Source organism: Chiloscyllium punctatum, chromosome 26 (genome assembly GCF_047496795.1).
Source record: "Chiloscyllium punctatum isolate Juve2018m chromosome 26, sChiPun1.3, whole genome shotgun sequence".
Taxonomy (NCBI): domain Eukaryota; kingdom Metazoa; phylum Chordata; class Chondrichthyes; order Orectolobiformes; family Hemiscylliidae; genus Chiloscyllium; species Chiloscyllium punctatum.
In genome coordinates, this window is record NC_092764.1 from 30374537 (window position 1) to 30390181 (window position 15645).

Here is a 15645-nt window from a genome sequence, read left to right on the forward strand (position 1 = left end):
AAGAGGTTGTAGGAGAGCATTACCGGTGTGGGAGGGATCTTTGATGTTTCTTCAGCCAAGAGACGTGTAAAATGGAGTCCATGAATGGGAGATTGGCTTCCATAATGGTCTGTGCTGTGCATAAAATGTTCTGTAGTTTCTTCTGGTCCTGGGCAGAGCAGGCCATGATGCTTTCTATGGTGCATCTGGAAAAGTTGGCGAGGGTCCTTAATGGCATTCTGAATTTCCTAAGCTTCCTGAGGAAGATGAGGCTTGTTTTGCCTTCTTGACCATCACATCTATGTGGGAAGTCCCAGGACTGGTTGTCAGTTATCGTCACTCCTAGGAACTTGACGCTCTCAACCCTCTCAACCTCAGCCCTGTTGATATAGATAGGGATGTGTTCTCCTCCTTTCTTCCTGAAGTCAATGATCAATTATTTTGTTTTGAGAGAGAGGTTGTTATCATTACACTATGACACCAAGCCCTCTATTTCCTTTGTGTATCCTGAATATATTCTGATTATATGTATCCATATATCAGGCACTATCTGGAAGAGAAACGGGTGGAGCTGAAAGGTGTGTTGATTGAGGAATGCCATGTAGGAGATTTCTGGGCAAATCAGAGAGTGGAATTTCAAAGTGTCATACCATTCAGTTGTCTTGTCCTTCTGGTGTCGTGGCTCCTTGGCACACTGTCCTCAGGTTGGAGAGAGCACACTCCTGTTGCTCCTCACATTCTACTGCAGAATCACCAGGTAAGTCTGAAAGACCAGGAATTAGCCTTCGCAGGTCTTCTCTCCATTCCTATGGTTGCAAAAGCCTACATTTGAGTTTTACTAACTCATACTGTGGTCCATTTAATTAGAATCCTTCCTTTGACAGAATGGAGGTGTCATCCCATTTTGTCCTCCCTGATCAATCAAGAAATCTAGATTGGGTTTACTGTAGTGGTGAGCAATTGCTGGGCACTGTGCAGTGAGTTGGGTTCCTGACTCAATGATTGCCAATGCTGTTTCAGCAGGAACTATGATGGTAAATTCAACCCAGTTTTTCTTCCTCTAGTCTATCAAATTCCTTGATTATTTTTAGATACCTTGATCAGATTGCCTACTAAACCATTTAAATTCAAAAGAATATTAGCTGCTTTTACTCATCTCACCCTCCCTGTTGAACTCTTTCTATCCTGGTTCATTCTGGTAAATCATTGGCCAATATTTCTTTCAAGAGGTGCAGTATTCCAGATAGTGTCTGACCCAGATTTTGTACGATGGAAAGCATGACTCCTCACTCCTAATTCCAAACCTCTTAAGACAAAGACTAGTATTCTTTTGTACCTCTGCTCCTGCACATTCAAATTGTCTTGCTCCTCCAATCTTTCACCTTCAGTGGTTCCTTCGGTCCCACCTTTGTTAGATTAGATTCCCTACAGTGTGGAAACAGGCCCTTTGGCCCTACCAGTCCCACCAACCTTCCGAAGAGTAACCCACCCAGACCCATTTCCCTCTGACTAATGCACCTAACACTATGGGCAATTTAGCATGGCCAATTCACCTGACCTGCACATCTTTGGACTGTGGGACGAAACCGGAGCACCTGGAGGAAACCCACACAGACACGGGGAGAATGTGCAAAACTCCACACAGACAGTCATCCGAGGCTGGAATTGAACCTGGGACCCTGGTGCTGTGAGGAAACAGTGCTAACCACTGAGCCACTGTGCCGCCTCATGCCTCAGAGAAGCAGGAGAATCAACGTTTCAGGCCAGAGCCCTTCATCAGGATTCCATCATGATGGGCCGAAACCTCGATTCTCCTGCTCCTCAGCTGCTGCCTGACCTGCTGTGCTTTTCCAGCAACACACTCTCGACTTTAATCTCCAGCATCTGCAGACCTCACTTTCTCCCACTTTGTTGTGTCGAGGATCAACTTTGGAGGTGTTTTTGCAGATTTCTGCATGGTATCCTGGGACATCTCACAGCTTGCACCAGCTGGGCCTCATAAATCTATGGATTAGCTGCAAGGAGGCAATAGGACCCATTTTGAGGAAAAAGAAATCTCTTTGTGCTTAGATGGGACAGCATTAATCACAGGGGGTTTGATTTATCATTAAACTGACACCCAAAAGATATGAACAAACAATTTTAAAAGAGAAATCGATTGCTTTTCAGCCAGTTTGGGCTTTCTTTTAGTGCTGCTCTGACTTCTATCTCCATCATGCATTGGGTGCCTCTGCTGCATTAGATCAGTTGCTGAACCCCCAGAGTATTCAAATTAAACCACTCTGTGGATATGAATGAGGTTGCCAGAAAGGAACAATACTACAAGGTATAGTCATTGCCTATGGCATTTCCAATCCTTTGGAAGTACCTGTGAGATCCTGCCATATGAAATAAAAGAATACATTAAATCTTCCAAGGAATTTGCCTAACTGAAGTTGCGGTTACTAAATTATACAGCATGTACTTTATTATTCAAATTTTTAATCATGTTAATATTTTTAAAAAATTGAGTACAAGTTTCTGGATAATTAACTTTTTGTACAAAAGGTGCTTTTGAATTAACGAGAGTAAACTTTATAAAGTATTTTGGAAGAAGCTTGTTTTTTTTATTCAATAAATTAATGAGTTTCCTCTAAAGACCTGGCATTGAATTGAGTGAAGATTGAAAGGTTCTTGGTTTACTGGTTGTATGCATTCTGTGTGGAATTACATCAGGGAGTCTTGGCTTAATCATCTATTTTCACAGTATAATATTATCCTTGACTTGGCAATAATAAACAATAAGGAGCAAATTTGTAAGTCTGGGCTAAGTTTAATTGTGGGTCAGTGTGTAGGAGCTGCAGTCACATCACAATGGTGCATCCTTTGAGCACTGCTTCCTGTTGGGAGGACGTGATTGGGAATCTCACTCCAATGACTGGTAAAGATATTTGGCATGGGAACTGAAAACCAAAAAGACACAGACACAATGTAGGAGGAAGCTACTTTGATTATGGTGGTAAGATACGTTTTTGGCCAAAATTTGAGAGAACACCTTTTGTACTTAACTCATGGTGCACCTCAAGTAGGAAGAGTTTTTTGTTTGCAACAGATTTCAAAAGTGAAAGGAACAGTCTTCTTTCCTGAGCACTGTCACTCTTAAAATAATTATGACAAAATTTGAAAAAAAGCAGAAATGATCTGCAACTCCAATTTTTACTTTAAGAAGTGAAGCTACAAAGAAAATATAGAGATTTTCCTTCAACATTTTGATATTTGGATTACATGGAAGTTTCAAATATAAATATGTTAACCAAATCCCAATATGAGCTGTGCCTTTCCTAAACAATGTTTTGCAGTGTTTTTCTCTCATCTGGTAATTGAAAACCTTTCAGACTCCATGTCCGTCCCCCAACTTCCCTGACTCATGAGTAGCACAGCCACGTCTGAAAGCTGCTCATTGTTTCAATTATACTCTGCTGGGTTCCTAAAGGAAACAGATTTACTCAGCCTGCAAACTTTTACTGAGATCAGGAAGATTTTACAGGTAAGATTTCTTTCTAAAGTTTTCATTAGTTATAAATAAAACAATATTCTGTTTTTTGTGATTCAGACCCTCCAGAAATCCTATTTGCTTACTGTTGTTTGTGTTGATATAGTACTGAAAAACCAACATTTCACTGAGCTCTGCTCCCAAAGAACTGAAAAAAGTATTTACTAAGTTAATACAATGCTTCAATTTACACAAAGCTGCTGTAAGAAATGTTCAAACGTCTTCCATGTCAGCATGCAAACAGAAATACTATATATCAAAGTAAATTATTTTCCCCTGAGTGTTCTGAAGCAAGATAAACATGATTTGCTCTCATTTCTTGTCAATGTTTAATTCTAGTATCCTGTTACTACGCGTTGATGATAGTACTGGTACTACTACTTTCTCTTCTGTAAAAGATACTTTCCACCCATTTATAGTCTAATGAACCCAGATAGATTTGAAGTGGGGCATTTTCCAAGCTAAAAATTCCCAAAGCAGGAATAAGAAATGACTGTAAACCATAATTTCAAATAATGCTTTTTCATAAGTCTAACCTAATAGATATGCAATAAACAGGATTCTTTCGGCCTGCTTGTAATAGCAAGATACATTCCTTTGGTTAAAAAAAATGCCTGATGCATCAAATGTGCAATATTAAGTTTGCCTGGCTTGTTATAAAATATTCTATACATGTCTGCCTCCACACTGAAGGTCCAAATACCAGATGTGAAGCTTGAGAAATTATCTGCTGGAGAATGGGTTCAGAGGATTTTGGTGGCCAATTTGCTTTGTTTGCAGAGGACAAGCAATTAATTCCACAATTCCCTGTCTTAACTGGTTCAGCGGACTCTGGTGTGTACCTGTACTGTGTTCAAGAGAAATAGTTGCACTTCCACATTCTGTAGTGAGCTGGGCTGCCTATGACGGTAGATGATTAGATTAGATTAGATTCCCTACAGTGTGGAAACAGGCTCTTTGGCTCAACAAGTTCACACCTGCCCTCTGGAAAGTACCCAGATCCATTCCCTTACATTTACTCCTGACTAATGCACCTAACACTATGGGCAATTAAGCATGGTCAATTCACCTGCACATCTTTGGGCTGTGGGAAGAAACCAGGGCACCCGGAGGAAACCCATGCAGACACGGGGAGAATGTGCAAACTCCACACAGCCAGTCACCCGAGGTTGGAATCAAACCCAGGCCCCTGACGCTGTGAGGCAGCAGTGCTAACCACTGAGCCACAATGGGAGCATTTGGTAATTGTGAGGATTAAATTCTGTGTTTTCTTATTACATGAAAACTATGGAATGACTATTGCCTTTAATCAGTCTAAGTTGGGAAGCAAAGTTAAAAGGATAAAAATGAGGTCACTTGATGTTTAATTGGATAACAAAATAGCCACACAGCTTTCAGACACTGGAATTGAGCTTGTAACCTAATGCCATCTGGCAGGTCCCCATGAATTCCAAGCTGTTATAGATAATATAATAACTGATATGATTTGGAGAAGCCAGGATGATTAGACCTGTACTGGAGATGGCATTTGTCCTGCTCGGCACCAGACAAGATCCTCTTTGTTTAAAATGGCAAACACCATCTTCTCAAGAGCAACTAGGGATGGATAATAAATACTGATTTTCCCATCTCAAGATAAGTTTCTGAAATTGTAACAGGACACTCCCAAAGGTCTTAAGCTGATAAGCTGTACAGTATTTCTAGTTTAAGTCTGGTAATACCTCCTAATAATCAAGGAGAACTATGCTCTTGCCATTTTGCACCCAAGTTTTCTGCACTTAAGGACATAATATCTACCATTATGGAGAGAGATAGACATTGGATTAAGTTATAGTGTCATACAGCACAGAAACAGACTCTTTGGCCCAACTTGTCCAGGCATCCTCGACTGAACTAGTCCCATTTGCCTGCATTTGGTCCATATCTCTCTAAATCTTTCCTATTCATGTACCTGCCCAAATATCTTTTAAGTGTCGTAATTGTACCCATCTCTACCAATTCCACTAGTAGCTCATTCCACACACACATACTTTCCACTGTGTGAAAAGGTTGCCCCTCAGGTCCCTTTTAAATATTTACCCTCTCACCTTAAATCTATGCCTTCTCTACCCTTGGAAAAAGACCTTGGCTTTTTACCTTACCTATGCCCCTCATTATTTCATAAACCTCGATAAGGTCATCCTTCAGTCTCCAATGCTGCAGGAAAAGATATCCCAGCATATCCCAACATCCTTGTAATTTTTTTCTGTACCCTTTCTAGTTTAACAACAGCTTTCTTATATCAGCATGACCAGAATTGCACACAGTGTTCTAAAAATGGCCTCACCAATGATTTGTATAGATGCAACATGATGTCCCAAGTCCTATACTCAATGCCCCAACCAATGAATATATGCAAACAAAATGGCTTCTTCACCATCCCGTCAACCTGCATCACCACTTTCAAGGACATATGTACCTGCACTCTGAGGTCTCTGTTCAACAACACTCTCTAGAGCCCTCCCCTTAACTGTACAGGTTCTGCTTTGGTTTGTTTTACAAAAATACAACACCTCTCATTTACCTAAATTAAACTTCATCTGCTACTTCTCAGCCCACTGTCCCATTTGATCAAGAACTCTTAGATAATCTTCACAATTGACTTTACCTCCAATTCTGGTGTCATTTGCAAACTTACTAGCCATAACCTCAATGTTCTCATCAAATTCCTTGCTATAAATAATGAACAACAATGGAACAAGAACTGATCCTTGAGTTTAAAAAATCACACAAACCAGGTACTAGTCCAACAGGTTTCCTTGGAAGTATAAGCTTTCGGAGCGCAGCTCCTTCATCAGGTAGCTAGTGCAGTAGGATCATAGGACACAGAATTTATAGCAAAAGAGCATAGTGTCATACAACTGATATATGACACAAACAAACCTAGATTGCTGTTAAATCTTTTATCTTTTAGAATGACTTGCAGGTTTTGATTCATTAATATGTAAACCCCAGAACTTCTATCAAGTCACATTCCCGAGATGAATAAAAACCTGCAAATCCATTCTAAAGGATGAAAGACTTAATTGCAATCTAGGTTTATTCAATATATCCCATCAGTTGTATGACACTATGATCTTTTACTATAAATTCTGTGTCCTAAGATCCTGCTCCACTAGCTACCTGACGAAGGTGCAGTGCTCTGAAAGCTTGTACTTCCAAATAAACCTGTTGGACTATACTCTGGTGTTGTGTGAACTTTTAACGTTGTCCACCCCAGTCAACACCTACACCTCCACAGCATGATTCTTGAAGCTGAATGTCTCTATGATGCTATGACTGTATAAGATTATTCACTGATCCAAATAAATTTTGTCATTAGTAATTTCTATGTAAGTTTTCCTTATCCTACCGTGACTTTGACAGATCAGTGGAAAGACAGAATCATTATCTATGACTGCATAGGTTTCTGTCAAATTACACCAAAGCCATAGGGGGAAAATGGGAGAACTTCCCAGATTTTTATTCCCCAGATAAAAGACAAGTCCAGGTACTTTTTGTCTTTTATCTGTGCTGTCACATGCATTTCCACAATTATTTTGAAGATGTGCCAAATAGATTTTGGTTGGTGAACTCCATATTTAACTGGTTAAATTGCTTCAGTGAGACCAAGAGAACTTCAAAGCAAATTCCACAAAATATCTTCCACAATACAGTTTGAACATTGAAGGATACTTTATGTGGCTATATTTACACCTCAAAGACAGTAGCAATCAAGAAAGCACTACTTTCTGCAGGATAATTAGGGGTGGGCAATAAATGCTGGCCTAGCCAGTGGCACCCACATCTCAAGAATACAGTGATTGGACCAGCATCCAGAGATTCATATTCCACCATCACAAGCTGAAAATTAAGTTCAGTAATAATATGTGGGCTGCCACTAGAAACTGACCAAGACAGCTGTTGGCTTGCTATAAAAAGAACACTAACTTCTTGATCTGGTTTATACGTGAATCCAGCCATACTCTGTCTAGTTGGTTGTTATTGCTCTAAAATCTTCTGGGATTGGACAATAAGTGTTGCTTTGCAACCACCCGTCTCCCTCATACCATTCAAGCAAATATTTACAGCACCCCCTCACTTTGATGCCTTTGCATCCTTCTGAAAGATTTTTCCTCACATTCAATGAAGTGCTCTAGTTTTGGCCTAACTAACATTTTATAAAGGCCTAGGGTAGAATTTTTCCCTTTGCAACTTATCCCTCTACTATTATCAATATGTCTCATTTTTAAATGATAATCATGCCCGCCCCTTCGAAGGCATTTGTAGAAAACCACCCAGGGAGTGACAGGTTGGTCATTAAGGGGCATTATTGCTCAATAATGGCCTTATAAGTATCTCACCTCATTAATATGTGGCTTCCTATCTGATCATCTGCTGTGGGGAAACATGTCACTGTGAATTCTTGACATGGACTATGGACCAGAGGGTGAACCATGGTCTGTCCATCAGGTCCATGCAAAAAAACTAGGAAAAGGGGCCTTTTTCCATGAGAAGGAGATGAAGGAATGTATTTGTCTGATTGCAACATGGGGTAAAAGGGAATCACAACTGTGAATGGGGCAACTACATTTGTAAAAAATAAAAGCATAATATCATAGATGTTGGAAATCTGAAATAAACAAATAGAATGCTTGAGAAACGCAACAGGTCTGGCAGCACCTGTGGACAAAGAATCAACTGTGTTTGTAAGTGGATATGGTAATGCATGGCCAGGAATGGGGTTCACCCATGGTCAGAGGCACCATGGCTTCAAGTGTTGGACAGTGAATGACCACATCTGACATGGTCACCTCATATACCAGTGGTTGCGGAGCAAATGTGGGCAGGTGCAGGGTTGGTTGGAGATGGAGGAAGCTGCAAAGCCTATGGAGATTACAAATATAGCTATCAGGAAGGGAATCTGGATGTTCAGAGATATGTTGAGTGGAGGCAGGAAACCACTGCCCAAAGTGAGCTCGCTGTTGCCTTCCAGTGAGCTGAAAATCAAGCATACACAATGGAAATGAAAATGCCCAGAGGGTGGACTAAGTGTTAGAATCTGGATTAGTGGTGCTGGAAGAGCACAGCAGTTCAGGCAGCATCCGAGGAGCAGTAAAACATTTCAACTCCCCCTCCCACTCTGCTGAGGACATGGAGGTCCTGGGCCTCCTTCACCGCCGCTCCATCACCAACAGACGCCTGGAGGAAGAACGCCTCATCTTCCGCCTCGGAACACTTCAACCCCAGGGCATCAATGTGGACTTCAACAGTTTCCTCGTTTCCCCTTCCCCCACCTCACACCAGTTCCAAACTTACAGCTCAGCACTGTCCCCATGACTTGTCCTACCTGTCTATCTTCTTTTCCACCTATCCACTCCACCCCCCCCCGACCTATCACCTTCATCCCCTCCCCCAATCACCTATTGTACTCTATGCTACTTTCTCCCCACCCCCACCCTCCTCTCACTTATCTCTCCACGCTTCAGGCTCTCTGCCTGTATTCCTGATGAAGGGCTTTTGCCCGAAACGTCAATTTTACTGCTCTTCGGATGCTGCCTGAACTGCTGTGCTCTTCCAGCACCACTAATCCAGAATCTGGTTTCCAGCATCTGCAGTCATAGATTCTAATACTTAGGTAAAAACAATGAGAGAAGGAGCTGCTGGATCATGAACGGCAACAACATTACACATAGAACAGTGTATTGGACACAGACCTGTCGGCTCTCTAATCCTTGGCCATCCTAATACATTGCCGCCTGTTTGCTGTACACTTCCACACCTCAGACATTGCTCGCCCGTGCCAGTACTTTTGCACAGAGGCCAGGGAATGAATAGAGATGTTGGGACCAAGAGAAGAAATAGTGCCAGCAGAACCCATATGTTTTATACATCTTGCTTCCAGATGTTGCAGCAGGCTCTCAGCACAGACATCAAATCCTGGTACACCCTGTCCTGAGACGGAGCACGGAGACAGGCCTCCGAGTGCCAGGAACTTGGGCTGTTTCTCCCTCTGCCAGCTGCAGAGCTCTCACAGTAAGGTGCTTACCAGCTTGTGCTCCCAAACCTTCTCCACCTAATGTTCCCGCTGAGGTCTTTTTGTCGCCGTTTATTATGTTTCTGACTCATTTACTCACAATCGAAATTCCCCTTTATGAACTTTTAAAAAAGCTCTTTCCTGAGATGTGGATGTCACTGGGTAATGGCAGCATTTGTTGCCCACCCCTAATTGCCCCTGAAATGAGTGGCTTGCCACTACATTTACAAGGGCATTGAAGAGCCAATCACAGTGCTGTCAGTCTGTAATCACACATTCACCAGACATTGCACTATTCAATTACTGTCCTGCCGACCAGTTTAAATTCCAGTCTGACTCAACTCGAGTCCTTTTCCAGTCATTGAATTTATCCCTCCTCGAGTTAAGTAACTTTATGCTGAATTGTGTTTTGCCCCTTGCTTAATTATTCTGACTCTGATGTTGTTGCGATCATTATTTGCCAATTGAGGCATCACTGAAAAATGCTCCAGTTGCTCCACCACATTTTGTAGATTTAGTATTGCTTCCTTCTGTAGTTCAATAGAATACCATGATAATTAGAAATGATGTCATTAGTAGTGTCAGGCCAAGATTAACCTGCATCTGAGAATATAGAGTGTCACATATGTTCTCTCCTTCTCTCAAATGTACAGTGTTGTGTTCAACAAAACCTACTCATGTTTATTTACCTGAGTTCAGACCTGAACTTACTACATATATGACAGTAGTTCACAGGCTCAGGACATCCAGGCAATGGTCCAGAATGCTGTGGGGGATTAAAATCGGAAACACACCTGATGAGGAACATGGGAACACATCTAATAGTCTGCAGCAGGACATGAAAAGAATTTTCTGAGAAAGGCCGACAAGAAACTTGGAGAGAAGCTCCTTATATGAAAGAGAGAAAAGGGCAACTTTGTAATAGGTGCATAGAGAAATGTGCCCAGGCAGTCAGGCAGCCATTCTCAGGGAACAACCCACCAGGAGGGAGAGACCTCCAAATTCTGTGCACCAATGGGAAAGGCCTGCAGTGCAGCAGAGCACTGGGACAAGTTGGCCAGACAAGGGCTGTGTGGGAAAGGCTGCAGAAGGGTGATGGTCTCCAGAGAAATCTACAGGATACTCAGAGCATAAAAGTGAGGGAAAAACAAGCTCTGCACCAGTATAGAATGAGGCAAACTTGAAAATTAGTCCAATGTGTAAGTGTAAGTAGAGGGTCAGTTAACTCAGATGTTGGACAGCTGGTTTGTGATGCAGAATGATACCAACATAGTAGATACCATTACAAAAATTGCTGAGGGTTACCATGGTGGACTCTCCTTCTCAATCGCTACTATCAGCTGAGGTATGGTGACCCTCAGGGTAAACAACCATCAGCTGTCTCTCTCTCTCTCTCTCTCTCTCGTGGGAGAGTGGGACTACAGTGACTTTACCTTTCAAATGAGGGAAGAATGCAGATACACATGGAGATGAGAAATGAAAAGACACACAGAAGGTCTGACAAGAGAAAATGCATGAAGAAAGACAGCACAGTTGTTGCTATTAAAGGAACCAAGCCATGTTTGTCAGGAAAGAGCAATGTCAGAACAGGATCACAAACACAGCATATTAGGAACAGATAACAATACTTATCCAGTATCCAGGGAGTGCAGAATGGTGAAGAATTTCTGGAACCCAGCTTTAACAGACCAATGACAGGATTCTGGCTGTTATGATTACACTGACCCACAAGACAAATTCTGGCTTGTTGGCATCATGATTAACGCCAAGGAAACTGAGTTTTTTTTTAGTTGCAGTATTTTCTGACCATGGATGAGAATCTCAAAGGAATGTGAATGTTTTTAGGGTTTAACTCCAAAAATGCATTTTTGATAGAGGACTGCTATAGAGATATTACAACTGCAGGTTGTAAAATAGGAGCAGGAGCTAGCCATTCCGCACCTTCAGTCTTGCTGTGCCATTCAAAACAGTCACCGTTGAACTGACATCTCTCATGATCACTTTCCTGCATTTCAACTGAAAGGCTGTAGTTCTGTAAACTACAGTCTCAATCAATTTTAAAATCTAAGATTTGTGAAGCTGTCAACGTCAGCACTAACTGTAATCTCCTCTGTTATGCTAGCAATGTTCAACTCTGCTCAGTAGATTAGATTAGATTAGATTACTTACAGTGTGGAAACAGGCCCTTCGGCCCAACAAGTCCACACAGACCCGCCGAAGCGTAACCCACCCATACCCCTACATTTACCCCTTACCTAACACTATGGGCAATTTAGCATGGCCAATTCACCTGACCTGCACATCTTTGGACTGTGGGAGGAAACCGGAGCACCCGGAGGAAACCCACGCAGACACGGGGAGAACGTGCAAACTCCACACAGTCAGCCGCTTGAGGCGGGAATTGAACCCGGGTCTCTGGCGCTGCGAGGCAGCAGTGCTAACCACTGCTGTTTGTGCATAAACCAGAGACCGATGTGTACATCTTCTTTTCCTACTCTCATCCTTTTAGACTGACCTCTGATTTTGATTTTGTGTGTATGGTGTGTTGTGTTACTAAACTTCTCATGTTTGGTAAAACTCACTGTGGACAAGAAAGCCTAGTTAATTTGTTTCTTTTTAAAACACGAGTTCATTTGGATGTGCAAGAAAGGTATCCCCAAAGGAAGAAATCCTTTTTAAATTACCCTGATTGTAATCAGATGATTGGAGTGGGTTAGTAAAGAACAGGAGCTTCCCCAGCTTGGAGCTTAATAGTTTGGGGTCCCCCAAGTCTGGAACTGTAATGAATTGGGGAAACTTGCCTAGCATCTGGTTATAACAAATATTTGTTCTTTTGTCTTTCAAATTGTGGCTGAAGCATGAGATTCTTTAATTATCCAATAGTCATCTTCATTGACAAGGATCTATTCCAGTAAAAATACAAAGGCAGATGACTGCTACATTTCACTGTAATGCAAATAAGATCACTGATACTGTGTCATGCATCATTATCCATTATTAAAATAAAATCATCTTATAGAGATGAGGAGAAGAGTTGAGAATATGGTTTGAGACTGATGGCTTAGTCAGAAGAGACATTAAAGGATGGAATTAGAAGTAAGGATGAAAATGAAAGTGGTTAAATGTTAATGGTACAGAAAAAAAACTGGGAGTGAGGTGGATTTTGCTGAGTTTCTTTGGAACTTAGAACCTATCACACCAGTTATGTCAGTGAAAAACAGCAAGACAGAACATGAACCCAAATGAGTGAGCTTCAAAGGAGTGTCCTCCCACCCTTTCTTGTTTAGAGTATAATGTTAACAAAAGTCTGTTGATTTTACTGACCTGAATGCTTGCTACATCCCTTCCTTTATCAGGTGGCAGCATGTTAATTTAAAAAGGTCTCTTGTACACACTCCAGGAAACCCTCCTTTTTTTGTTCTTTATGTCATTCCTACCTAAGTTGATTATAAGAAATTAAATCCCATATGATCACAATTCTGTAGATAGAGTCCATATCAACCAGATATCCTAAAATAATCTAATCCCAGCATTTGGCCCATATCCCTCTAAATGCTTCCTATTCATATACCCATCTAGATGCCCTTTAAATGTTGCAATTGTACTAGCATCCACTACTTCGTCTGGCAGCTTATTCCGTACATGTACCACCCTCTGCGTGGAAAAGTTGAGGTCCCTTTTAAATCTTTCACCTCTCACCTTAAACGTATACCTTCTAGTTTTGGACTTACTCACCTTTGTCTATTTACCCTATCCATGCCCTGAATGATTATATAAACCTCTATATGGTCACCCCAAAGCCTCCAATGCTCCTGGGAAAATAGCTTGAGCCTATTCAGCCTCTCCCTACAGCTCAAACCCACTAACCCTGGCAACATCCTTGTAAATCTTTTCTGAACCCTTTTAAGTTTTACAACATCTTTACCATGGCAGGGACACCAGAAATGAATGCAGTATTCCAAAGTGGCCTAACCAATGCCCTGTACAGCTGCAATATGTTCCCCCAATTCTTATACCCGATGCACTGACCAATAAAGGAAAGCATACCAAATGTCTTCTTCACTATCTCACCTATCTGTGACTCTGCTTTCAACGAGCTGTGAACCTACATCCCAAGATCTCTTTGTTTGGCAACACTCCCCAGGACCTTACCATAAAGTGTATAAGGCCTGCCCTGATTTGTCCTGCCAAAATGCAGCACCTCACATTTATCAAAATTAAACTCCATCTGCCATTCTTCAGCCCATTGGCCCATCTGATCAAGATCGTGTTGTACGCTGAGGTAACCTTCTTTGCTGTTCAATGCACCACTAACTTTGGTGTCTTCTGCAAACTTACCAGCCATAGGGAAGTTGAGAAACAAACTGGGAAATTGAGAAACAAACTTGTAAGGAGATCTCAGCTATCTGTAAGAATAATAGGGTAGTTATGGTAGGGGATTTTAACTCTCCAAACATCGACTGGGACTGCCATAGTGTTAAAGGTTTAGATGGAGATGAATTTCTTAACTGTGTACAAGACAATTTTCTGATTCAGTATGTGGATGTACCTACTAGAGAAGGTGCAAAACCTATCCTACTCTTGGGAAATAAGGCAGGGCAGGTGACTGAGGTGTCAGTGGGGGAGCACTTTGGGGCCAGTGACCATAATTCTATTAGATTTAAAATAATGATGGAAAAAGATAGTTCTAATTTGGAGAAAGGCCAATTTTGACGGTATTAGGCAAGAACTTTCAAAAGCTGATTGGAGGTAGATGTTCATAGGTAAAAGGGACAGCTAGAAAATGGGAAGCCTTCAGAAATGAGATAACAAGAATCCAGAGAAAGTATATTCCTGTCAGGGTGAAAGGAAAGGCTGGTAGGTTTAGGGAATGCTGGATAACTAAAGAAATTGAGGGTTTGGTTAAGAAAAAGAAGGAAGCATATGTCAGGTATAGACAGGATGGATCGAGTGAATCCTTAGAAGAGTATAAAGGAAGTAAGGGTATACTTAAGAGGGAAATCAGGAGGGCAAAACTGGGACATGAGATAGCTTTGGCAAATAGAATTAAGGAGAATCCAAAGGGTTTTTACAAACACATTAAGGACAAAAGGGTAACTAGGGAGAGAATAGGGCCCCTCAAAGATCAGCAAGACAGCCTTTGTGTGGAGTCACAGAAAATGGGGATGATACTAAATGAATATTTTGCATCAGTATTTACTGTGGAAAAGGATATGGAAGATATAGACTGTAGGGAAATAGATGGTGACATCTTGCAAAATGTCCAGAGGAGGAAGTGCTGAATGTGTTGGAACAGTTAAATGTGGATAAATCCCCAGGACCGGATCAGGTGTACCCAAGAAATCTGTGGGAAGCTAAAGAAGTGATTGCTGGGCCTCTTGCTGAGATATTTGTATCATCGATAGTCACAGGTGAGGTGCCGGAAGACTGGAGGTTGGCTAACGTGGTGCCACTGTTTAAGAAGGGTGATAAAGACAAGCCAGGGAACTATAGACTGGTTAGCCTGACTGGTGGGCAAGTTGTTGGAGGGAATCCTGAGGGATAGGATGTACATGTATTCGGAAAGGCAAGGACAGATTAGGGATAGTCAACATGCTTTGTGCGTGGGAAATCATGTCGGACAAATCTGATTGAGTTTTTTTGAAGTAGTAACAAAGAAGATTGAAGAGGGCAGAGCAGTAGATTTGATCTATATGGACTTCAGTAAGGTGTTCGACAAGGTTCCCCGCCTCAGGCGACTGACTGTGTGGAGTTTGCACGTTCTCCCCGTGTCTGCGTGGGTTTCCTCCGGGTGCTCCGGTTTCCTCCCACAGTCCAAAGATGTGCAGGCCAGGTGAATTGGTCATGCTAAATTGCCCATAGTGTTAGGTAAGGGGTAAATGTAGATGTAGGGGTATGGGTGGGTTACCCTTCGGCGGGGCGGTGTGGACTTGTTGGGCCGAAGGGCCTGTTTCCACACTGTAAGTAATCTAAACATCTAAACATCTAATCTAATGGGAGACTGATTAGCAAGGTTAGATCTCATAGAATACAGGGAGAACTAGCCATTTGGATACAGAACTGGCTCAAAGGTAGAAGA

At 41.8% G+C, this 15645-nt stretch overlaps 1 protein-coding gene across 2 annotated transcripts in view; it reads left to right on the forward strand.

Annotated features, from left to right (window-relative positions):
* The first annotated feature begins 3370 nt into the window (after positions 1 to 3370).
* Positions 3371 to 15645, forward strand: part of chst6 (carbohydrate sulfotransferase 6) — a 97809-nt gene continuing 85534 nt past the window's right edge. Inside the window, exon 1 of one of the 2 annotated variants that reach the window (XM_072596016.1) lies at positions 3371 to 3505. In XM_072596016.1, the coding sequence (XP_072452117.1) occupies positions 3386 to 3505 (120 nt within the window). In that variant the 5' untranslated portion in view covers positions 3371 to 3385. The remainder of the gene's footprint in view (positions 3506 to 15645) is intronic. The other variant, XR_011964255.1, reaches the window with a different exon arrangement.